At 44.3% G+C, this 24,882-nt stretch overlaps 1 protein-coding gene across 1 annotated transcript; it reads left to right on the top strand.

Annotated features, from left to right (window-relative positions):
• Positions 1–8,235: 8,235 nt before the first annotated feature.
• On the top strand, positions 8,236–24,455 carry LOC308173722 (RAC-beta serine/threonine-protein kinase-like; the record flags this gene model as incomplete). Its single annotated transcript, XM_080548765.1, has 12 exons — positions 8,236–8,345; positions 9,031–9,142; positions 9,626–9,776; positions 10,408–10,539; positions 18,980–19,045; positions 19,153–19,221; positions 19,340–19,462; positions 19,626–19,754; positions 20,058–20,272; positions 21,279–21,366; positions 23,131–23,233; positions 24,376–24,455. The coding sequence occupies exons 1-12, from the start codon at positions 8,300–8,302 to the stop codon at positions 24,453–24,455; spliced, it is 1,314 nt and encodes a 437-aa protein (XP_080404891.1). The 5' UTR covers positions 8,236–8,299.
• Between the last annotated feature and the right edge of the window lie 427 nt (positions 24,456–24,882).

Consider the following 24,882-nt stretch of genomic DNA (forward strand, 5'->3'; position numbering starts at 1 on the left):
ACACTCTAAAGGAGAACAGTAAAGAAGGACACACTCTAAAGGAGAACAGTAAAGAAGGGCACACTCTAAAGGAGAACAGTAAAGAAGGGCACACTCTAAAGGAGAACAGTAAAGAAGAACACTCTAAAGGAGAACAGTAAAGAAGGGCACACTCTAAAGGAGAACAGTAAAGAAGGGCACACTCTAAAGGAGAACAGTAAAGAAGGGCACACTCTAAAGGAGAACACTCTAAAGGAGAACAGTAAAGAAGGGCACACTCTAAAGGAGAACAGTAAAGAAGGGCACACTCTAAAGGAGAACAGTAAAGAAGGACACACTCTAAAGGAGAACAGTAAAGAAGGACACACTCTAAAGGAGAACTCTAAAGAAGGGCACACTCTAAAGGAGAACAGTAAAGAAGGACACACTCTAAAGGAGAACAGTAAAGAAGGGCACACTCTAAAGGAGAACAGTAAAGAAGGGCACACTCTAAAGGAGAACAGTAAAGAAGGGCACACTCTAAAGGAGAACAGTAAAGAAGGGCACACTCTAAAGGAGAACAGTAAAGAAGGACACACTCTAAAGGAGAACAGTAAAGAAGGGCACACTCTAAAGGAGAACAGTAAAGAAGGACACACTCTAAAGGAGAACAGTAAAGAAGGACACACTCTAAAGGAGAACAGTAAAGAAGGGCACACTCTAAAGGAGAACAGTAAAGAAGGGCACACTCTAAAGGAGAACAGTAAAGAAGGGCACACTCTAAAGGAGAACAGTAAAGAAGGGCACACTCTAAAGGAGAACAGTAAAGAAGGACACACTCTAAAGGAGAACAGTAAAGAAGGACACACTCTAAAGGAGAACAGTAAAGAAGGGCACACTCTAAAGGAGAACAGTAAAGAAGGGCACACTCTAAAGGAGAACAGTAAAGAAGGGCACACTCTAAAGGAGAACAGTAAAGAAGGACACACTCTAAAGGAGAACAGTAAAGAAGGGCACACTCTAAAGGAGAACAGTAAAGAAGGACACACTCTAAAGGAGAACAGTAAAGAAGGACACACTCTAAAGGAGAACAGTAAAGAAGGGCACACTCTAAAGGAGAACAGTAAAGAAGGGCACACTCTAAAGGAGAACAGTAAAGAAGGGCACACTCTAAAGGAGAACAGTAAAGAAGGGCACACTCTAAAGGAGAACAGTAAAGAAGGGCACACTCTAAAGGAGAACAGTAAAGAAGGGCACACTCTAAAGGAGAACAGTAAAGAAGGGCACACTCTAAAGGAGAACAGTAAAGAAGGGCACACTCTAAAGGAGAACAGTAAAGAAGGGCACACTCTAAAGGAGAACAGTAAAGAAGGGCACACTCTAAAGGAGAACAGTAAAGAAGAGCACACTCTAAAGGAGAACAGTAAAGAAGAGCACACTCTAAAGGAGAACAGTAAAGAAGGGCACACTCTAAAGGAGAACAGTAAAGAAGGACACACTCTAAAGGAGAACACTCTAAAGGAGAACACTCTAAAGGAGAACACTCTAAAGGAGAACAGTAAAGAAGGACACACTCTAAAGGAGAACAGTAAAGAAGGACACACTCTAAAGGAGAACAGTAAAGAAGAACACACTCTAAAGGAGAACAGTAAAGAAGGACACACTCTAAAGGAGAACAGTAAAGAAGAACACACTCTAAAGGAGAACAGTAAAGAAGAGCACACTCTAAAGGAGAACAGTAAAGAAGGGCACACTCTAAAGGAGAACAGTAAAGAAGGACACACTCTAAAGGAGAACACTCTAAAGGAGAACACTCTAAAGGAGAACACTCTAAAGGAGAACAGTAAAGAAGGACACACTCTAAAGGAGAACAGTAAAGAAGGGCACACTCTAAAGGAGAACAGTAAAGAAGGACACACTCTAAAGGAGAACAGTAAAGAAGGACACACTCTAAAGGAGAACAGTAAAGAAGGACACACTCTAAAGGAGAACAGTAAAGAAGGACACACTCTAAAGGAGAACAGTAAAGAAGGGCACACTCTAAAGGAGAACAGTAAAGAAGGACACACTCTAAAGGAGAACAGTAAAGAAGGACACACTCTAAAGGAGAACAGTAAAGAAGGGCACACTCTAAAGGAGAACAGTAAAGAAGGGCACACTCTAAAGGAGAACAGTAAAGAAGGACACACTCTAAAGGAGAACAGTAAAGAAGGACACACTCTAAAGGAGAACAGTAAAGAAGGACACACTCTAAAGGAGAACAGTAAAGAAGGGCACACTCTAAAGGAGAACAGTAAAGAAGGGCACACTCTAAAGGAGAACAGTAAAGAAGGGCACACTCTAAAGGAGAACAGTAAAGAAGGGCACACTCTAAAGGAGAACAGTAAAGAAGGGCACACTCTAAAGGAGAACAGTAAAGAAGGGCACACTCTAAAGGAGAACAGTAAAGAAGGGCACACTCTAAAGGAGAACAGTAAAGAAGGGCACACTCTAAAGGAGAACAGTAAAGAAGGGCACACTCTAAAGGAGAACAGTAAAGAAGGACACACTCTAAAGGAGAACAGTAAAGAAGGACACACTCTAAAGGAGAACAGTAAAGAAGGGCTCACTCTAAAGGAGAACAGTAAAGAAGGGCACACTCTAAAGGAGAACAGTAAAGAAGGACACACTCTAAAGGAGAACAGTAAAGAAGGACACACTCTAAAGGAGAACAGTAAAGAAGGGCACACTCTAAAGGAGAACAGTAAAGAAGGGCACACTCTAAAGGAGAACAGTAAAGAAGGGCACACTCTAAAGGAGAACAGTAAAGAAGGGCACACTCTAAAGGAGAACTCTAATGATGCTCTATCCGTACTGCTTTCTCTGCTGCTGCTTCAAGTAAGTGTAAGCTCATCTGTCTGTCTGTCTGTCTGTCTGTCTGTCTGTCTGTCTGTCTGTCTGTCTGTCTGTCTGTCTGTCTGTCTGTCTGTCTGTCTGTCTGTCTGTCTGTCTGTCTGTCTGTCTGTCTGTCTGTCTGTCTGTCTGTCTGTCTGTCTGTCTGTCTGTCTGTCTGTCTGTCTGTCTGTCTGTCTGTCTGTCTGTCTGTCTGTCTGTCTGTCTGTCTGTCTGTCTGTCTGTCAAAGTAATATCTGTCTGTCTGTCTGTCTGTCAAAGTAATATCTGTCTGTCTGTCTGTCAAAGTAATATCTGTCTGTCTGTCAAAGTAATATCTGTCTGTCAAAGTAATATCTGTCTGTCTGTCTGTCTGTCAAAGTAATATCTGTCTGTCTGTCTGTCAAAGTAATATCTGTCTGTCTGTCAAAGTAATATCTGTCTGTCAAAGTAATATCTGTCTGTCTGTCTGTCTGTCAAAGTAATATATGTCTGTCTGTCTGTCAAAGTAATATCTGTCTGTCTGTCTGTCTGTCAAAGTAATATCTGTCTGTCTGTCTGTTAAAGTAATATCTGTCTGTCTGTCTGTCAAAGTAATATCTGTCTGTCTGTCTGTCTGTTAAAGTAATATATGTCTGTCTGTCTGTCTGTCTGTCAAAGTAATATCTGTCTGTCTGTCTGTCAAAGTATCTGTCTGTCTGTCTGTCAAAGTAATATCTTTCTGTCTGTCTGTCTGTCTTACTGAACATGGATATCAGCTGAACTCTTTCTTCCTCATTGCAGTGTTGCTCTCCTCCTCATTGCAGTGTGTAACAGATGAGAGGCGCAGACACAAGGGATGACGACACAAGAACACAACTCCAGCTAGATCGACCAATCAGGAGAGACTTCAGAAACCACATGGCAGCTGTTCACAACACCACCAACGCCACCGCTGCCGCCACCTTCGACCGCGTGGCTCATATCATTGGCTGGGTGACCTTCGCCGTTGGCCTACCTGCCATCGGATTGGCTATCTACACCCTGAAGAACCTGGTCAAAGGTCAGAACGGTGTACCCATCTACATCATCAGCCTCCTTGTCTCCGACATCTTAAACTTCATCGGTCGACCCCAGATGGTCGCTGAGACGTTACTCATATCAACAGACGTCACTACTCTGATCTTCTACTTCGGCATCATATCCAACATCACATTCATGGTGTGCATCGCACAGGAGCGCCACCTGTTGGTGGCCTACCCACAGTGCCACAGCTGCTGCAGCAGACTCAAACAGTCCTCTCTCATCTCCATGGCGATGTGGGGTGCTCCGTTCGCTATCCTGGCACTCGCCTTCCTCGAATACTTCTTCTGGTTTGCCGTGGCCCTCCTCGTCCCCTTCCCCCTCCTCCTGTTCTTCCTATTGGACGGCGCCAGAGCCTTGTTGTGCTCCAGGTCAACCGAGCGAACCGCAGCCGAGAAGAGGAGGATTCTGGGAGCCTTGGCAGTTATTTTGACCAATTATACCCTTCTGTTCCTTCCCTTCGTTCTCAACATCCTGCTGGAGTCGTTGTCTCTGAAGGAGGAAGTGCGATACCTGGGCTTGATAGCCAACCTGCTGTTGTACCTCAGTCCTCTGGTGGACCCGTTCCTCTACATCTTCATGACCAAAGGGCCCAGGGAGGTGTTGGAGGCCCTGCGCTGCTGTAAGAAGCCTAACCCTAACACACAGCCGGAGGTCACGACTGTGTCTGAGATAGTGACCCGCCTCTAATCCGGTTGTTAAGTCTGACATCAAACGTGACGTTTTGCAATTTCCGGGTCCAAATCAGAAATTCTCCGCACCAGAGTACCAGTGTACTAAAGCACCAGAGTACCAGTGTACTAAAGCACCAGAGTACCAGTGTACTAAAGCACCAGAGTACCAGTGTACTAAAGCACCAGAGTACCAGTGTACTAAAGCACCAGAGTACCAGTGTACTAAAGCACCAGAGTACCAGTGTACTAAAGCACCAGAGTACCAGTGTACTAAAGCACCAGAGTACCAGTGTACTAAAGCACCAGAGTACCAGTGTACTAAAGTTACCAGAGTACCAGTGTACTAAAGCACCAGAGTACCAGTGTACTAAAGCACCAGAGTACCAGTGTACTAAAGCACAAGAGTACCAGTGTACTAAAGCACCAGAGTACCAGTGTACTAAAGCACCAGAGTACCAGTGTACTAAAGCACCAGAGTACCAGTGTACTAAAGCACCAGAGTACCAGTGTACTACAGCACCAGAGTACCAGTGTACTAAAGCACCAGAGTACCAGTGTACTAAAGCACCAGAGTACCAGTGTACTAAAGCACCAGAGTACCAGTGTACTAAAGCACCAGAGTACCAGTGTACTAAAGCACCAGAGTAGCAGTGTACTAAAGCAACAGAGTACCAGTGTACTAAGGCACCAGAGTACCAGTGTACTAAAGCACCAGAGTACCAGTGTACTACAGCGGTAGAATGACAGTTCAATCGTTTTTTAGACTGGGATCTATTCATACAACAAGGGACGCAGCACTTTCCCGTTTTCCCCATATTGTCAGCGTCTTTGAGCCTCGGAAAAGGGCTATATAAATATAATGAATTATTATTATTATTGAGCCATTTCGAAGAGAGCGCCTCAGCCAACTTTGGACCCGGAAACACGTCACGACTTAACAACCGAATACTGTAACACTAATCTGAAACTGAAACATGTACCGTAAGTGTTTCATGTTTCACTTATATCGTCTGTCATCTCTGCTAAAAAAGAGGATCAGAAAAACATTTTGCCATTTGACATACGATTTGACATCGTACTACACGGAGGCCAGGCCTCCTCTGCCCACCCATTTTCAGTGATTTGGCCAATCACATATTGCCATGAAAAAAATTTGCATTACATTGACTTCTATGAGAAACCACTTTCCTAGGGGAGGCCTGGCCTCCGTGTAGTACCTTTTTCCGCCACACGCGTGTATGAGTAATAGAAACGGATAGGGATTCTGGCCTGTAGGTGCTTTACAATTGCAATATTGGGTTTTAGCCATGGAAAAGATTTATGAACAAAACGGAAATAATATTAATAAATCATATTAATATAAAAAAATTTTTTTTATGTTTTTTGTTAAATAAATTAAAAATAAAATATATAATTATTGCTTTTTAAATCTCTCTCTCTTCTCTCAAATGATTGGGGAGGCCAGGCCTCCTCCACCTCTATGGAGGAGCCTCCACTGCTCGGGAGGTATGTGGGTCGGCATTTAACAGTCAAGTATTCCAGGTCTGGGGAGCAGTGGCTACTTACAGTTTTCGTGTTTAAGCACCAGCTTCTTCTTCTTCGTCGTATGGGTTGTTGTTTTTCCTCTCCACTCCACCAGGCTCGGGGCCGAGGGGCTACCCTTTTACCACCCCGAGACCTGGTTGAGGGGCTCACCCGGGCTATATTTCTGGACACCCCTCCAGAAGCCACGTCATCGTCTCGTCATCTAATACCGACAGACCATGCATCCCGTTGGGTGGGTGGTACACCGGGCAATCCAGGATAATATGGTCTGCGGTTTGGTCCTCTGCGCCACACTCGCACGACGCATTTGGGGCCAAGCCCCATCTGTGCATTGATGAGCGGAAACGCCCGACGCCGGTCCGGAGACGATTGAGCCTCACCCAGGATAGCCTTGGCAAGTCCATCCCGAGGGGCTCAGCGCCGGCGACTGGGATGTGGTCGCGGAGTTTGGAGGTGTTAGCCTCCCACTCCGCGCGCCACATATAATCCGCCCATCCTGCCGCACTGATGTTGAGATCTCTGCATTGCTGCCTGAGATCCTGTGCGGCAGGCACAAATGGGTGTCTCGACTTGAGACGCCGGGAGGGCTCCGCTGTTATAGTGAGCCTATCATGGAGCAGATGGTTATTAAGCTCCACGGCCCGGCAGGCGAGACGTGCTGTGGCTCCCATGCGGCGGAGGCCTGCGGGCTGGATGCCTGCTAGGATGGGAAGGTTGTCCACGGGGGTAGGACGCAGGCATCCTGTCACAATGCGCAAGGCTTCGTTTATAGGCGAGTCGATGAGGCGGGTGTGGGCACTGCGACACCATACTGGGGCGCAGTATTCACTGGTTGAATAAACGAGGGCTAGGGCTGCCGTGCGCAAGGTCCTTGCGCCGGCGCCCCAGCCCGAGCCAACCAGTCGCCTCATCAACGCCACATGAGCTGTTAACTTGCGCAGTGACTCGAGGTGTCGGCGAAACGTGAGCGTCCTGTCCAATGTCACGCCGAGATAGATTGGCTCAGCGGAACATGGCAGGGGAGTTCCATCTAGGTGTACTCTAAGCTCACGTTTAGCCTCCCTGTTGTTAAGGTGGAAGGCAGCCGACACCGTCTTTGCCTCGCTAAGCTTCAATCTCCATTTCCGGAAGTATGCCACTAGTGTCTGCATGTCCTGGCTCAGAATCCCCTCCACAGACTGCCAATTTCCAGCAGAGTACACCACTGCGAGGTCGTCTGCGTAGGCGTACTTCCGCGAGAGTGTGTTGGGCAGGTCATAGGTGTAGATATTATAGAGGAGGGGGGCCAGGACCGATCCCTGAGGGACGCCGTTCTTAAGGCGTCGAAGCCTGCTTAGCTGTCCGCGACCGGTGGTGAGGGTAAAGCTGCGGTTACGGATGAGCTCCATGATCATTCTGACCATGTGCCTGTCCGGCAGCAGACGGAGCAGCTTGCAGGAGAGGCCGCGATGCCATACGGTATCGTAGGCAGCCGTCAGGTCTATAAAGACGGCCCCGGCCTTCTTTTTTGCCGAAAAGCAATCCTCGATGTCTTGAGTCATAAGGGTGACTTGATCTACGGTCGACCTCCCGCGTCGGAACCCGGCCTGCTCACGTGGGAGCAGCGGGTCGACAATTGGTTCAATGCGGGCGTAGATGAGACGCTCGAGGATCTTGAAGGGGATGCATAACAGAGAGATGGGACGGTAACTCTTAGGGTCCCCTTCAGGCTTATTCGGTTTAGGGATCGCAACAACTAGGGCTCTTCGCCAGATTTTGGGAATCTTGAGTTGGCGCAAACAGGAAGTGAGGAACGCTCTCAGCCAGGATTTCAAGGCGGGTGCGGCATGGAGAATAAGCTCCGGGCAGATGGAATCAGGCCCCGGAGCTTTCCCTGGCTTTAGATGCTGGAGGGCAGCAGCGAACTCCTCCGGGGTGAATTCACCGGAGATGTAGTCACTGCTAGGTGTTGGGGCCCTCCAGAGGTCTGACACTTCTTTTGCCACAAGTCGAGACGACTCGCGGTCTTTGCCCTCGTATGACCCACTAGGATACCGTCTGGTCCGGTTTACTCAGAATCGGTCAAACATAAACCCTGTGTCCGCTCATGTGTCTGTCTCTCTGCAGGCGAGTACATTAAGACTTGGAGGCCCAGGTATTTCATCCTGAAGAGTGACGGCTCCTTCATCGGCTACAAGGAGAAACCAGAGATGTCCGACCACAGCCTCCCCCCCCTCAACAACTTCTCAGTAGCAGGTATGTAGTTTATTCTCTGTGGCAGGTATGTAGTTTATTCTCTGTAGCAGGTATGTAGTTTATTCTCTGTGGCAGGTATGCAGTTATGTTGTTTGTTATATTGGTATGTTGTTATGTTGTTATGTTGGTATGTTGTTTAACTCCTGGAGGGGAAGGATGGGGCTTGGTGGGTGAGGTGAGATTCCTGATGCTGCTCACACAGTGGCTGCCCTCTGATGTCACTGCTCTGATGTCATGTGCACTTGTGTCCTCCCCTGTGTGGATGTAAAGCATGGGGTCGGTGTGAGAGACACTTGAGGGAGAAGGGTGGAGAACAGGGACACAGGCAGTGTGAATTTCAGTGTGAAATAGAATATTCTTCAACACCTCTCTAATCTACCCTGGGGGGTAGTGGTGGTCTAGTGGATAGTGAGTTGGACTTGTGATCGGAAGGTTGTGAGTTCAAATCCCGCCTGAAACCACACCACTACTAGTGTGCCCTTGGGTAAGGCACTTAGCCCTCAGTTACTCCAGGGGGAATGTCCCTGTAATTCGTAATTGTAAATCGCTTTGGATAAAAGCGTCTGCTAAATGGCAAAATTATTTAATTATTTAATCTCCCTCTGTCTGTCTGTCTGTCTGCCTGGCGTGTGTGTGTGTGTGTGTGCGTGTGTGCGTGTGCGCGTGTGTGTGTGTGTGTGTGTAGAGTGTCAGCTGATGAAGACAGAGCGGCCCAGGCCCAACACGTTCGTCATCCGCTGCCTACAGTGGACCACGGTCATCGAGCGCACCTTCCACGTGGACAGCAACGAGGAGAGGTGAGCATGGTTAGGGTTATGCTACCTTCCACGTGGACAGCAACGAGGAGAGGTGAGCATGGTTAGGGTTATACTACCTTCCACGTGGACAGCAACGAGGAGAGGTGAGCACGGTACTGCTGGTGGTGACGTTTTTCTTGCCATTGCCAAGCTGCACTTTCTTGTGTACTTAAGAAATCAAACATATTGAACCATAGAGGGATTGAAAGAGATGTTGTTGTTTTGGAGGAAGATTGTGAACAGTGTTCCCAGCCTCCTAAAAACAGTCAGTTTTCAAACTTGCATTTTCCTTGCCAACTTTCAGAGGTCTGTAATTGACCTGATTAGTGGCCACTCCCTATCCCCACACTACACACACACACACACTACACACACACACACACACACACACACACACACACATCATATGTGTGCCTATAAACTAGCACCATGCCAGCCAAAGTTGTCTTAATGACCCCTGACCTTCCCTCGTGTCTCTCCCAGGGAGGAGTGGATGAGAGCCATCCAAGCTGTGGCCAACGGGCTGAAGACGCGGGAGGAGGAGGAGCCAATGGACATCAAGTTCGGCTCCCCCAGTGACTGCAGCGCCATGGAGGAGATGGAAGTCGCCATGTCAAAGTCCCGCAACAAAGTGGTCAGCATTGTTCCTGTCAAAGTCTGACCAGTGTTGTTCGCCAGTAACCTGGAGCCTAGTTACAACGTAGTCTAGTCTGTCCAACTGGGTTTTTAACTGCCTGTTTTCCTTTTCTTTTAAAAATGTTGTGTGAACCACTTGGTAACAACTGTCTATAAAAGTGCCAAATGAAGAAAGGTGTAGATTATTTAAAGGTACCAAGCCCTGAAGGGGTTGGAGCAGCACTGTTATTGGAACAGCACCAAATAATTTCGGTGGCCGAACTTTTGGTGCATCCCTATTATCTATCTCTTTTTCATTTGTGTTTTTTCAAACACCTCCCATGCAAATCACTGCTCACTGCTGTCAATGTGAAGTTCCCTCCCTTCTCCCCTGGAATTAGACGTGTTACGGTACATGGCGGGAAACTAGGGTTAGGGTTAGGTGCTAGGGTGCTAGGGTTAGGGGTAGGGTTAGGGTTAGGGTTAGGGTTAGGGTTAAGGTTAGGGTTAGGGTTAGACATGCCAGCATGTACCAAGTCACTCTAGCACCTAACCCTAACCCTAGTTTTCCCACATGTACCGTATTCCCACATGTACCGTAACATACATACTCATGGCTTGTTCTTGTCCTCTCCTATATTTCCCCACAGACCATGAGTGACTTTGACTACTTGAAGCTGCTGGGGAAGGGCACGTTCGGTAAAGTTATTCTGGTCAAAGAAAAGGCTACAGGGATGTACTACGCCATGAAGATCCTGCGCAAAGAAGTCATCATCGCTAAGGTGAGCATTCAGTGTATAGTGTCATCTATCCTATAGTTGTGAGGGGAGACAGATTTCTTATCTGACATGTATTATATTCTTATCAATGTTCACACAAAATGCATGGGGGATGATGCAGGCAGTGGTACCAGACACAGATACCTCACAGTGTGTGATGGTAGGGGTGGTCTAGTGGATAGTGAGTTGGACTGGTGATCGGGAAGGTTGTGAGTTCAAATTCCGCCTGAAACACCACCACTAGTGTGCTCTTGAGTAAGGCACTTAGCCTTAGATGGACAGGAATTCAGGAATTAGTTTCACTTGGGAAAGTTATAATAATTCTTGCGTGTCAGAAGCATCGGCCACGTTGCAGACTGTCCAGAGACGAAGGAGACAGTTGAGTCACGTGAGTTGAATGTTCGCTACGTCAGAGTTTATTCAGCAAACCTGTTTCCAACTCTATGCGTATTAACTCTGATTCGCATACGGCAAAAACCACCTACAAACTTTTGTGCGATTAAGAGGAAGTTTATTTTAATTAAGCCGTTTCCATAAAATGTCTAATGCGATATACTTCAAAATGCGAATCAAAATGGTTTATGGAAACACGACTACTGTCATACTGTGACCTTCTCAGACACAATTCTCCACAGAAGTGGAGTCCCCTCGAATAGTGCATGTCTGAAAAAAAGAACATAGTATACTATGTTATTTTTTTCATTAATTTTTTTTTCTCATTTGTATCATTCTATAATAATTCTATCATTCTATAGTATAATATGATATATTATTATCATTCTAAGGGGAAAACATTAAGTAAAAAAAAAAAATTAAAAAAAGAACATAGTATACTATGTTCTTTTTTTCATTTTTTTCACTAATTTGTTTTTCTCATTTGTATCATTCTATGATCATTCTATCATTCTATAGTATAATATGATATATTATTATCAATCTAAGAGAAAAAAATTAAGTAAAAAAAATGAAAAAAAGAACATAGTATACTATGTTATTTTTTTCATTTTTTTCACTAATTAGTTTTTCTCATTTGTATCATTCTATGATCATTCTATCATTCTATAGTATAATATGATATATTATTATCATTCTAAGGGGAAAAAATAAAGTAAAAAAAAAAATGAAAAAAAGAACATAGTATACTATGTTCTTTTTTTCATTTTTTTCACTAATTTGTTTTTCACATTTGTATCATTCTATGATCATTCTATCATTCTATAGTATAATATGATATATTATTATCATTCTAAGGGAAAAGAATTAAGTAAAAAAATGAAAAAAAGAACATAATATACTATGGTCTTTTTTCCATTTTTTTCACTAATTAGTTTTTCTCATTTGTATCATTCTATGATCATTCTATCATTCTATAGTATAATATGATATATTATTATCATTCTAAGGGGAAAAAATTAAGTAAAAAAAATGAAAAAAAGAACATAGTATACTATGTTCTTTTTTTCATTTTTTTCACTAATTTGTTTTTCACATTTGTGTCATTCTATGATCATTCTATCATTCTATAGTATAATATGATATATTATTATCATTCTAAGGGAAAAAAAATAAGTTAAAAAAATGAAAAAAAGAACATAGTATACTATGTTCTTTTTTTCATTTTTTTCACTAATTAGTTTTTCTCATTTGTATCATTCTATGATCATTCTATCATTCTATAGTATAATATGATATATTATTATCATTCTAAGGGGGAAAAATAAAGTAAAAAAAAAAATGAAAAAAAGAACATAGTATACTATGTTCTTTTTTTCATTTTTTTCACTAATTTGTTTTTCACATTTGTATCATTCTATGATCATTCTATCATTCTATAGTATAATATGATATATTATTATCATTCTAAGGGAAAAAAATTAAGTAAAAAAAATGAAAAAAAGAACATAGTATACTATGTTCTTTTTTTCATTTTTTTCACTAATTTGTTTTTCACATTTGTGTCATTCTATGATCATTCTATCATTCTATAGTATAATATGATATATTATTATCATTCTAAGGGAAAAAAATTAAGTAAAAAAAATGAAAAAAAGAACATAGTATACTATGTTCTTTTTTTCATTTTTTTCACTAATTAGTTTTTCTCATTTGTGTCATTCTATGATCATTCTATCATTCTATAGTATAATATGATATATTATTATCATTCTAAGAGAACAATTTTAATAAAAAAAAAATGAAAGAAAGAACATAGTATACTATGTTCTTTTTTTCATTTTTTTTCCACTCTTTTTTTTCTCATTTGTATCATTCTATAATAATTCTATCATTCTATAGTATAATATGATATATTATTATCATTGTAAGGGGAAAAAATTAAGTAAAAAAAAAAAATGAAAAAAAGAACATAGTATACTATGTTCTTTTTTTCATTTTTTTCACTAATTTGTTTTTCTCATTTGTATCATTCTATGATCATTCTATCATTCTATAGTATAATATGATATATTATTATCATTCTAAGGGGAAAAAATGAAGTTAAAAAAAATGAAAAAAAGAACATAGAACCACCGTACTGAGATATCCAGATATCCAAGTCTTCAGAGACGTTTTGAAACCTAGGATATAAAGAGAAACCTAGGATAGAGAGGGAAACCTAGGATAGAGAGAGAAACCTAGGATCTAAAGGGAAACCTAGGATAGAGAGGGAAACCTATGATAGAGAGAGAAACCTAGGATATAAAGAGAAACCTAGGATAGAGAGAGAAACCTAGGATATAAAGGGAAACCTAGGATAGAGAGGGAAACCTAGGATAGAGAGGGAAACCTATGATAGATAGGGAAACCTAGGATAGAGAGAAACCTAGGATAGAGAGAGAAACCTAGGATATAAAGGGAAACCTAGGATAGAGAGAGAAACCTTGGATATAAAGGGAAACCTAGGATAGAGAGGGAAACCTAGGATAGAGAGGGAAACCTAGGATATAAAGGGAAACCTAGGATATAAAGGGAAACCTAGGATATAAAGGGAAACCTAGGATAGAGAGAGAAACCTAGGATAGAGAGGGAAACCTAGGATAGAGAGGGAAACCTAGGATATAAAGGGAAACCTAGGATAGAGAGGGAAACCTAGGATAGAGAGGGAAACCTAGGATATAAAGGGAAACCTAGGATATAAAGGGAAACCTAGGATATAAAGGGAAACCTAGGATAGAGAGAGAAACCTAGGATAGAGAGAAACCTAGGATAGAGAGAGAAACCTAGGATATAAAGAGAAACCTGGGATAGAGAGAGAAACCTAGGATATAAAGAGAAACCTAGGATATAAAGGGAAACCTAGGATAGAGAGGGAAACCTAGGATAGAGAGGGAAACCTAGGATAGAGAGAGAAACCTAGGATAGAGAGAGAAACCTAGGATATAAAGAGAAACCTGGGATAGAGAGAGAAACCTAGGATATAAAGAGAAACCTAGGATTTAAAGGGAAACCTAGGATATAAAGAGAAACCTAGGATATAAAGGGAAACCTAGGATATAAAGAGAAACCTAGGATATAAAGGGAAACCTAGGATATAAAGAGAAACCTAGGATATACAGAGAAACCTAGGATATGAAGGGAAACCTAGGATATAAAGGGAAACCTGGGATATAAAGGGAAACCTAGGATATAAAGGGAAACCTAGGATATAAAGGGAAACCTAGGATATAAAGGGAAACCTAGGATATAAAGAGAAACCTAGGATATAAAGGGAAACCTAGGATAGAGAGAGAAACCTAGGATATAAAGAGAAACCTAGGATATAAAGGGAAACCTGGGATATAAAGGGAAACCTAGGATATAAAGGGAAACCTAGGATATAAAGAGAAACCTAGGATATAAAGGGAAACCTAGGATATAAAGGGAAACCTGGGATATAAAGGGAAACCTAGGATATAAAGGGAAACATAGGATAGAGAGGGAAACCTAGGATATAAAGAGAAACCTAGGATAGAGAGGGAAACCTAGGATATAAAGCGAAACCTAGGATATAAAGAGAAACCTAGGATAGAGGGAAACCTATGTTCTTTTTGTTATTTTTATAGTATATATAGGGGTATATAATTAAAATTAAATTATTAAAATGAGTATATACTATGTTCTTTTTTTCATTTTTTTTCACTAATTAGTTTTTCTCATTTGTGTCATTCTATGATCATTCTATCATTCTATAGTATAATATGATATATTATTATCATTCTAAAGGGCTCTGCACACAGCGTGCGATTTCTGTTGCGCATCAACGTTCCATTTTGAAGTTTGAATGGAAGTCTATGAGAACATCGCATTTACCCACACACGGCCCCGATTTTAATCGCACGGCGAACATTCGATTCCATTCATTTTGAATGGGACAAAGCACACGGCGTGCGAGTTTTGTCGCACTGCTTTGTCCCATTCAAAATGAATGGAATCGAATGTTCGCCGTGCGATTAAAATCGGGGCCGTGTGTGGGTAAATGCGATGTTCTCATAGACTTCCATTCAAACTTCAAAATGGAACGTTGACGCGCAACAGAAATCGCACGCTGTGTGCAGAGCCCTTAAGAGAACAATTTTAAGTAAAATAAATGAAAGAAAGAACATAGTATACTATTTTCTTTTTTTTCATTTTTTTTTCACTAATTTGTTTTTCTCATTTGTATCATTCTATAGTATAATATGATATATTATTATCATTCTAAGGGGAAAAAATGAAGTTAAAAAAATGAAAAAAAGAACATAGAACCAAGCAAGGCGCAGGGTTTCAGGGGGCCGACCAGGTTTTCCGGGGGGGGGGGACGTGGGTCCAGCGTTCCTGTCCTTCACACTTGTTAGCTGTGTTAAGTGGTCAGCAGGATCTGGAAGAGGCTGGGTTGTACTGCAGTTCTTTATGTAGACCCAGTCCGCCAGCTCCATGCCGGTTACAGGTTGCACCAAATCCAAAGGTTGCCTAAGGTAACCCAATGGCCCCAAACATTGTCATCACAGTACTGAGAATTATCACATCCGAACAGTTCTGAGTATTATCATCACACATCCCAACAGTTCTGAGTATTATAGAGTTTTATCCCAACTCATCTCTCCTTATCAGCCCTGTGTTGTAACAGCAGTCAGTAGTGAGGCGGGGCTGTTCTCTATCGCTGCCAATGACCATGAGAGACATGATGCCCCAACACAGTGGCGTAACTACCATGTATGCAGGCAGCACTGAGAATATCAATTGATACTAATACCTCAATGTTACATTTCTAAATTAAATTTCAATTAGGATTAATGCTGGGTGATTTGATGTTCAAAAATGTAAAATGTTGGGTTGTGTTTGACTGCGCCACCACATTCAAACAGGCTAGCCAGAGAACAGTCACAGAGAGAAACAGGCTAGCCAGAGAACAGTCACAGAGAGAAACAGGCTAGCCAGAGAACAGTCATAGAGAGAAACAGGCTAGCCAGAGAACAGTCACTGAGAGAGAAACAGGCTAGCCAGCGAACAGTCACAGAGAGAAACAGGCTAGCCAGAGAACAGTCACAGAGAGAAACAGGCTAGCCAGAGAACAGTCACAGAGAGAAACAGGCTAGCTAGAGAACAGTCACAGAGAGAGAAACAGGCTAGCCAGAGAACAGTCACAGAGAGAAACAGGCTAGCTAGAGAACAGTCACAGAGAGAAACAGGCTAGCCAGAGAACAGTCACAGAGAGAAACAGGCTAGCCAGAGAACAGTCACAGAGAGAAACAGGCTAGCCAGAGAACAGTCACAGAGAGAAACAGGCTAGCCAGAGAACAGTCACAGAGAGAAACAGGCTAGCTAGAGAACAGTCACTGAGAGAGAAACAGGCTAGCCAGAGAACAGTCACAGAGAGAAACAGGCTAGCCAGAGAACAGTCACTGAGAGAGAAACAGGCTAGCTAGCGAACAGTCACTGAGAGAGAAACAGGCTAGCCAGAGAACAGTCACAGAGAGAAACAGGCTAGCCAGAGAACAGTCACAGAGAGAAACAGGCTAGCTAGAGAACAGTCACAGAGAGAAACAGGCTAGCCAGAGAACAGTCACTGAGAGAGAAACAGGCTAGCTAGCGAACAGTCACTGAGAGAGAAACAGGCTAGCTAGAGAACAGTCACAGAGAGAAACAGGCTAGCCAGAGAACAGTCACAGAGAGAAACAGGCTAGCCAGAGAACAGTCACAGAGAGAAACAGGCTAGCCAGAGAACAGTCACAGAGAGAGAAACAGGCTAGCCAGCGAACAGTCACTGAGAGAGAAACAGGCTAGCCAGAGAACAGTCACAGAGAGAGAAACAGGCTAGCCAGAGAACAGTCACAGAGAGAAACAGGCTAGCCAGAGAACAGTCACTTATGTTCGGACAAGTGGACTTCCTCCTGCAGTTGTCCGATGGACAAGTAAAAAAAACAAAAAAACAATATGTATTAATATGCAAACATGAATTCCTCCTTCCGATCTGAATAGAAAAAAAAATAGCAAGCAAAGCGATGCCGCGCCTCATTCTCGCTATTTCAGTCTCTCGTAGTTCGTTATCGTCATAGTTCGTAAATTCGCTCAGAGCGCACACTGCGTTCAACGTCATAAAGACGTGATTGGACAAAAGGCATTCCATGAGTGCTGATCAGATTCCAGAGCGAGTTTACGAACGCAGCCATAGTGTTGTGGGTCTCCTGTCACTAGTGCCATTCACGTGAACGCGTATTCGCTTCTTCTCAATGCCGCTTATTTCATGTAGTTCGATGCGATCGTATATTTTAGGTTTGAAGTTTTAAGACCAGCACATCGCAATACGAACTTCAGAATGACACTAATGATAGTGTCGTATATTCCTAACCTGTTGGCTACTAAAATGAAGAATAGTTATTGAGCAGTTTAAGACCATTTATTCAAAATGCAAAGTACACAGACATCAAAGATGGACGCTGGTCTGGCAAAGAGAGACAGAGAGAGAGAGAGAGAGAGAGAGGGGGAGGGGGACAGAGAGAGAGAGAGAGAGAGCTGCTTGGTCAAGAGGTGAGGGAGAAGAGAGGCAGGGCCAGAGCCCACATCCTTATTTATAAACTTGGTCAAGATGCAGTCACAGCCAGTGGTCCTATCAGGTCAGGGGGAGGGGCCAGGAGGTCATAAATACCTTGCCCCACAGTCAGGAGCAAACATATAGGCCCATTATTAAGTACAAATAAACTACAATAGATTTCTCAATTTGAATATAGGATAGGCTACTATCCAAAAGCTAGCAAATAAGATTGCTTCCATTGGGGAGAGACTATAGTTACAAACATTTTTTGTAAATATTCCTAGATATTCATCCCTTTTGTGGCCAATCTTAATCTAAAAGGGTTAGGGTTAGGGGTTACATTTTTAAATAATTACAACATATTGAATACATTTGAAAATTAAGGATACATTATTATCAAATCAATAGTAGTCAAATGTGTTATTTGCATACACATACACTCACTGGCCACTTCATTAGGCACACCTTGGGGTTGGACCCCCTCTTTTGCCTTCAGAACTGCCTTAATTCTTTGTGGCATAGATTCAACAAGGTGCTGGTGTTACGGTCAGATAAGGAACCCAAGCGCAGACACAGACCAGAGACAGATGTAGGAAAATAAAGTATAATTTATTTACGGACTGAGGCAGAGAATGGTCGTAAGGCAAGCGGGGGGGGTCAGGCAGGAGAAGTAGTCGGCAGGCAGGCAGGGGCTTAGGCAGGAGGGGTAGTCGTTAGGCAGGCAGGGGTCAGGCCGGTAGGGCAGGCAGGCAGGTAGCAGGAGGGCAGGAGGGCAGGAGGGCAGGTAACAGGAGTCAGGCTGAACGGACTGCAGGCACAGGGAATAAGGGTTTTAGGGTACAAAGCAGACTGACTGAACAGTGAGGGAGAGAAGGGAGAGAGAGAGAGAGGGAGAGAGGGAAAGAGAGAGAGGCACAGCCCACTACCTAGGGGTAGAAGGCGTGACAGCTGGAAACATTCCTCAGAGATTTTGGTCCATATTGACACTATAATATCACGCAACAGCCCGTCTGGCACCAACAACCATGCCAGGTTCAAAGTCCCTTAAATCACCTTTATTTCCCATTCTGATGCTGGTTTGAACTTCAGCAGATCGTCTTGACCATGTCTACATGCCTAAATGCATTGAGTTGCTGCCACATGATTGGCTGATTAGATATTTGCGTTAACAAGCAGTTGAAAAGGTGTACCTAATGAAGTGGCCGGTGAGAGTATAATATATTATTATTCATATTATTGCTTTTTCAAAATCTTTGGATTTGGACAAGTAACTTGAGCTCTCGGACAAGTAAAAGATAAGTTCACTTGTCCAAAGGACAAGTACCTGAAAAAGCTTAATGTCAAGCCCTGCAATTAATGCAGAAAACCAGGGATCACATACTTTTTCTTGCCACTGTGTGTAGCCTAAACTGCTGTATGTTAATTGTCCCACCAAATGTGTGTTTGTCCCCATAGGATGAGGTGGCACACACAGTCACAGAGAGCCGAGTCCTGCAGAATACGAGGCATCCCTTTCTAACGGTGAGTCTCTGACTGGCTTCCACTAAGCCCACTGATGACAACAATTCACTATACAACATACTCATTCCTTGTTGTTCCTGAACCTGAGTCTCTTGTCTCCCGCGCAGACACTAAAGTATGCATTCCAAACACACGACCGGCTATGCTTTGTGATGGAGTACGCAAATGGAGGAGAGGTAAGCAGCAACCCTAACCCTCATTCCGTTGTACCGTGTCAAATACTGTCGATGGTCTATTGATTAATTAGCCAATCCACTCGCTCATATGTACTGGTTTATATTTTGGTGTCTACAGCTTTTCTTTCATTTGTCACGGGATCGCGTGTTTACGGAGGACAGGGCGAGGTTCTACGGTGCCGAGATTGTGTCTGCGCTGGAATACTTACACTCACAAGACGTAGTGTACAGGGACCTCAAGGTAAAGGTGTTCTTTCACCCTAACCCTTTCATACCAAATCTGCTTGAACATCTTGAATTGCTGATATGTACTTGCTATATTCATCTCCAGCACCTACCTACAATTACCGTACACAAGTTTTGTCATTAAGAAGCAGCCGTCATCTCCTTTGTCTCTCTTGCAGCTGGAGAACCTGATGCTGGACAAAGACGGACACATTAAGATCACAGACTTTGGACTGTGTAAAGAAGGCATCACAGATGGAGCCACCATGAAGACTTTCTGTGGTACCCCAGAGTACCTGGCCCCCGAGGTAAATAAACTAAACCAAGTAGTCATCAATCATCTGTTCCGTCTGTGGTTTGGTCAACACATTGTGATTCTGTTCAGATGATCTGAGGTATTATTTGCTGCTTCCGTGTCTTGCCAATAATTCTCCTAACGTCAGAGTTTAGTAGTAACTTTGCCACTGATAAGTAAAAGATTATCGACTGGACACATTGCAAACTGTCATGTCACCGACATTAGAGAGTTGGAGAGAAAGTTCCCTTGCCTTCCCAAGAATTAAGATTTCTCACCTTTGTGAAATCTCTAAATGTAATTCCTCCCTCTCCAGGTTCTAGAGGACAACGACTACGGCCGAGCGGTGGACTGGTGGGGTCTGGGCGTGGTCATGTATGAGATGATGTGCGGTCGGCTGCCGTTCTACAACCAGGACCACGAACGGCTGTTTGAGCTCATCCTGATGGAGGAGATCCGCTTCCCCAGGAACCTGGCGCCCGAGGGGAAGGCCCTGCTGGCTGGCCTGCTGAAGAAGGACCCCAAGAAGAGGTGTGTGTGCGTGTGCGTGTGTGTGTGTGTGTGTGTGTGTGTGTGTGAGGGGAAGGCCCTGCTGGCTGGCCTGCTGAAGAAGGACCCCAAGAAGAGGTACGTCTGCGTGCGTGTGTGTGTGTGTGTGTGTGTGTGTGTGTGTGTGAGGGGAAGGCCCTGCTGGCTGGCCTGCTGAAGAAGGACCCCAAGAAGAGGTGTGTGTGTGTGCGTGTGCGTGTGTGTGAGGGGAAGGCCCTGCTGGCCGGCCTGCTGAAGAAGGACCCCAAGAAGAGGTGCGTGTGTGTGTGTGTGTGTGCGTGTGTGTGTGTGTGTGTGTGAGGGGAAGGCCCTGCTGGCTGGCCTGCTGAAGAAGGACCCCAAGAAGAGGTACGTCTGCGTGTGTGTGTGTGCGTGTGTGTGTGTGTGTGTGTGAGGGGAAGGCCCTGCTGGCTGGCCTGCTGAAGAAGGACCCCAAGAAGAGGTACGTCTGCGTGTGTGCGTGTGTGTGTGTGTGTGTGTGTGTGTGTGAGGGGAAGGCCCTGCTGGCTGGCCTGCTGAAGAAGGACCCCAAGAAGAGGTACGTCTGCGCGTGTGTGTGTGTGTGTGTGTGTGTGTGTGTGTGTGTGTGTGTGAGGGGAAGGCCCTGCTGGCTGGCCTGCTGAAGAAGGACCCCAAGAAGAGGTGCGTCTGCGTGTGTGTGCGTGTGTGTGTGTGTGTGTGTGTGTGTGTGTGTGCGAGGGGAAGGCCCTGCTGGCTGGCCTGCTGAAGAAGGACCCCAAGAAGAGGTACGTCTGCGTGCGTGCGTGTGTGTGTGTGTGTGTGTGTGTGTGAGGGGAAGGCCCTGCTGGCTGGCCTGCTGAAGAAGGACCCCAAGAAGAGGTACGTCTGCGTGTGCGTGTGCGTGTGCGTGTGCGTGTGCGTGTGAGTGTGAGTGTGCGTGTGCGTGTGCGTGTTTCCTGATGCTTTTCTTGATATACTGACTGAAAAGTAAACTGTGGTAATGATACTGACTATGATAACTCTGCAGGCTTGGAGGTGGACCAGATGATGCCAAAGATGTGATGACCCACAAATTCTTCACCACCATCAACTGGCAGGATGTCGTAGAGAGGAAGGTGAGAGGCCTAGATACTTGATTTCACAGAATGTTGAAAAGTGCCAGTTGAAACGAACGTGCTTAATGGAACTGGTCAGTGCTTGTTGCTTTCTAAACATTCACCAGTCTCTCCGCATAGGAAGACAAGAGAAGGCTTGGGGCAATGGAAGTGTCATTTGTATCGTCTTTGTGTCTTTTTGTAGACTTTTTTCCAACAAAAGAACAAGCCCTGGGTTACAAAAGCACTTAATACCAAATACCAGAAATAGGGCGTCTATGCAGTATCCTGGCTTAGCAGCTTCAGACAGAGAAGTGAAACGTGAGATAAGAAGGCCAAGCTAAACTACCTTCAGTCTGGGCTGAACACCCTAACCCTAACCCTAGGTTAACACCCTAACCCTAGGTTAACACCCTAACCCTAGGTTAACACCCTAACCCTAACCCTAGGTTAACACCCTAACCCTAACCCTAGGTTAACACCCTAACCCTAACCCTAACCCTAGGTTAACACCCTAACCCTAACCCTAGGTTAACACCCTAACACTACCACTGGACTAAAGATTAAAAGTGAGAAAAGGATGGTGTGAAGTCTGACATGCAGCTTGTAGCACAGGAGGTTGAGTTTTATTTCAGGTTTGATGTATTTGTTTTTAATAAGGAAATCCGAGGACAAAAAGGACCAGAGTACTGCTACTGGACAGATCATCTCTTATGAACACGTGTGATTAGAACAACGCTCGGCCACATCACATATCTGTAGGCCGCTGCTGCAGAACTTGTCCCAATCTTTCCCCGATGTCATTTAATCTGAAAAGAGTGCCTAAACGTTGCAAACAGGCAAATGTGATTTCCCTAATAACACCCCCTAATATTAAATGATTTTAGGCCGGTTGCACTTCCATCATTAGTGAAGAAGTAAAACATGTTTTTTTATAGTTCCTTTATTGAGTCCATTTGAACGTTCCTATGTTTTGCTTGATTGGCAACCTGAATGTCAAATGTAATAGTGGAATAACCCGTATCGCGAAAAGCATCGGACTGTGACAACCCCCATAACTCACCGTTCGAACCCCTATCCCCAGACTCCTGCTTCAGACCCCCCCCCCCCCCCCAAACTAAAGACCAACAGATACAAACACTCCACTCCCACAGCCATTAAATCACTCAGTGCTTCTCAGGAGCACAGAGGGACGATGATACATGACTCCTCCCCCCCCCCCCCACATGACTCCTCTGGACTTCCATTGCACTTTATTAGACTGGCACATTGTACAGTATGTCAGGGCATATGTTAGACTGTTATGTATGTCAGGGCATATGTTAGACTGTTATGTATGTCAGGGCATATGTTAGACTGTTATGTATGTCAGGGCATATGTTAGACTGTTATGTATGTCAGGGCATATGTTAGACTGTTATGTATGTCAGGGCATATGTTAGACTGTTAGGGTGTATTGTGTGGTTGTGTATATGTAGATGTGGTGGTGGTGTTATTATTGTAATTTGTCTGTTTTCTATTGTATTGTACTTTGGTTGTCTGTCTGCCTATGAGACAAATTGTCCTCTGAAACAGAGCTCTTTCTAACATGCCGCTGGCCTCTGGCCTAACCCTCCTCCATTCTAACATGCTGCTGGCCTAACCCTAACCCTCCTCCACAGCCGCTGGCCTAACCCTAACCCTCCTCCACAGCCGCTGGCCTAACCCTAACCCTCCTCCACAGCCGCTGGCCTAACCCTAACCCTCCTCCACAGCCGCTGGTCTAACCCTAACCCTCCTCCACAGCTCATCCCGCCCTTCAAGCCCCAGGTGACCTCAGAGACGGACACACGCTACTTTGACGATGAGTTCACGGCACAAACCATCACCGTCACGCCCCCAGACAAGTGTGAGTATACATGTCCAGAGTTAAGGTCTTTGCACACCAATGCGTGCGTTTACGCATGCGTATTTTTTAATCCGTCATCCGAAAAAAACGTTACGCACAGAGACCTTGCACACCGGTCCGTTGCGGAGTCCGTTGCGTTTTTTACGTTGCGTTACTCTCCTCTCCTCTCCTAACCCTTTCGCAATACGCAACATGGAGTCTTCAAGCAGTGAGGATGATTTTGTGCTCCTCTCACTTCTTGAAAATAGGAAAAGGAAAAGGAAATATTGGATCCACCCCATCCTCAGAACTCGTCGGCAGCAAGGGGAGTTTCACCTGCTAATAAATGCCCAAATGAATGTTATTGTTTAGTGATGCTGCCCAAATGAATGTTATTGTTTAGTGCCGTACGCTTTCGTAGTATTATATTGTGTGAATTATAATTTTAATTTTTTTAATTTTGTCATTTAGCAGACGCTTTTATCCAAAGCGACTTACAATTACGAATTACAGGGACATTCCCCCTGGAGTAACTGAGGGCTAAGTGCCTTACCCAAGGGCACACTAGTAGTGGTGTGGCTTCAGGCGGGATTTGAACTCACAACCTTCCGATCCCAAGTCCAACTCACTATCCACTAGACCACCACTACCCCTCTTTATTATCAATCTGTATGTTGTTTTCTTTCACTCGACTAACCGAGAAAGATAATACTTGAGACATGTACTTCTGTAAACTTTAATCCAACTGTCCTAAAGTTCTAATTTGACGATGTGTCCCAGTCTATGGCGGAGTGGTCAATAACAACTCTCAAAAGGCTTTTGACGGACGCGAAAAACGCAGAAAATCGAACCTGTTGCGTTTTTTTTTTTGACGGGCGAATATTACGGATTGGTGTGCAAGCGTGGTTGACACAACATGAGTTCTAATTTATTTTTTTAACGGACGTAAAAAACGCACGTAAAAAACGCATTGGTGTGCAAGGGCCTTTAGGGTTAGAGTGTGCATGGTGTTTTACAGTTACAAATTCTAAAGTTCTAACACCGGGATAGCGTGTTGTTTGTATGTTTCAATTTCATATTAAGAAACAAATGTTTATCACCTTTTCCTTCGTCTGTGTGTTGAATTTCCTTCATTCGTCCGTCTTCCATGTCGGTTCCACCAGATGACAGCTTAGACGCAGAGGACCCGGACCAGCGCACGCACTTCCCTCAGTTCTCGTACTCCGCCAGCATACGGGAGTGACCCTCTCTCACACCTACAAGGCTAACACGCATTCAGAAACACACTCGCACTGCTGGGGAATTGGGATGACACAACATCAAAGAAACAACTCGCACAAAAAACACAGACACCACACACACACACACACACACACACACTCGCCAACAGATCAATGTGAAGACATGGATCTAGAGCATGACATGAAAGCACGCGATGGATGACTGGCCTCAGCAGGCCCATGTGGACAGACTGGCGGCTTTCTCTCTCCAACGGGACGGGCTCCTTTAGCTCTGCCTGCAGACTCCTCCTACCGCGCCTGCAGGCTCCTCCTACCCTACAGGCTCCTCCTACCGCGCCTGCAGGCTCCTCCTACCCCGCCTGCAGGCTCCCTGCCACACTACCCTGGGCATCACATCCAAGCCTGACAGCACCTCACCATACCCAGGTT

Source organism: Nansenia antarctica, assembly GCF_963989245.1.
Source record: "Nansenia antarctica genome assembly, chromosome: 19".
NCBI lineage: Eukaryota > Metazoa > Chordata > Actinopteri > Argentiniformes > Microstomatidae > Nansenia > Nansenia antarctica.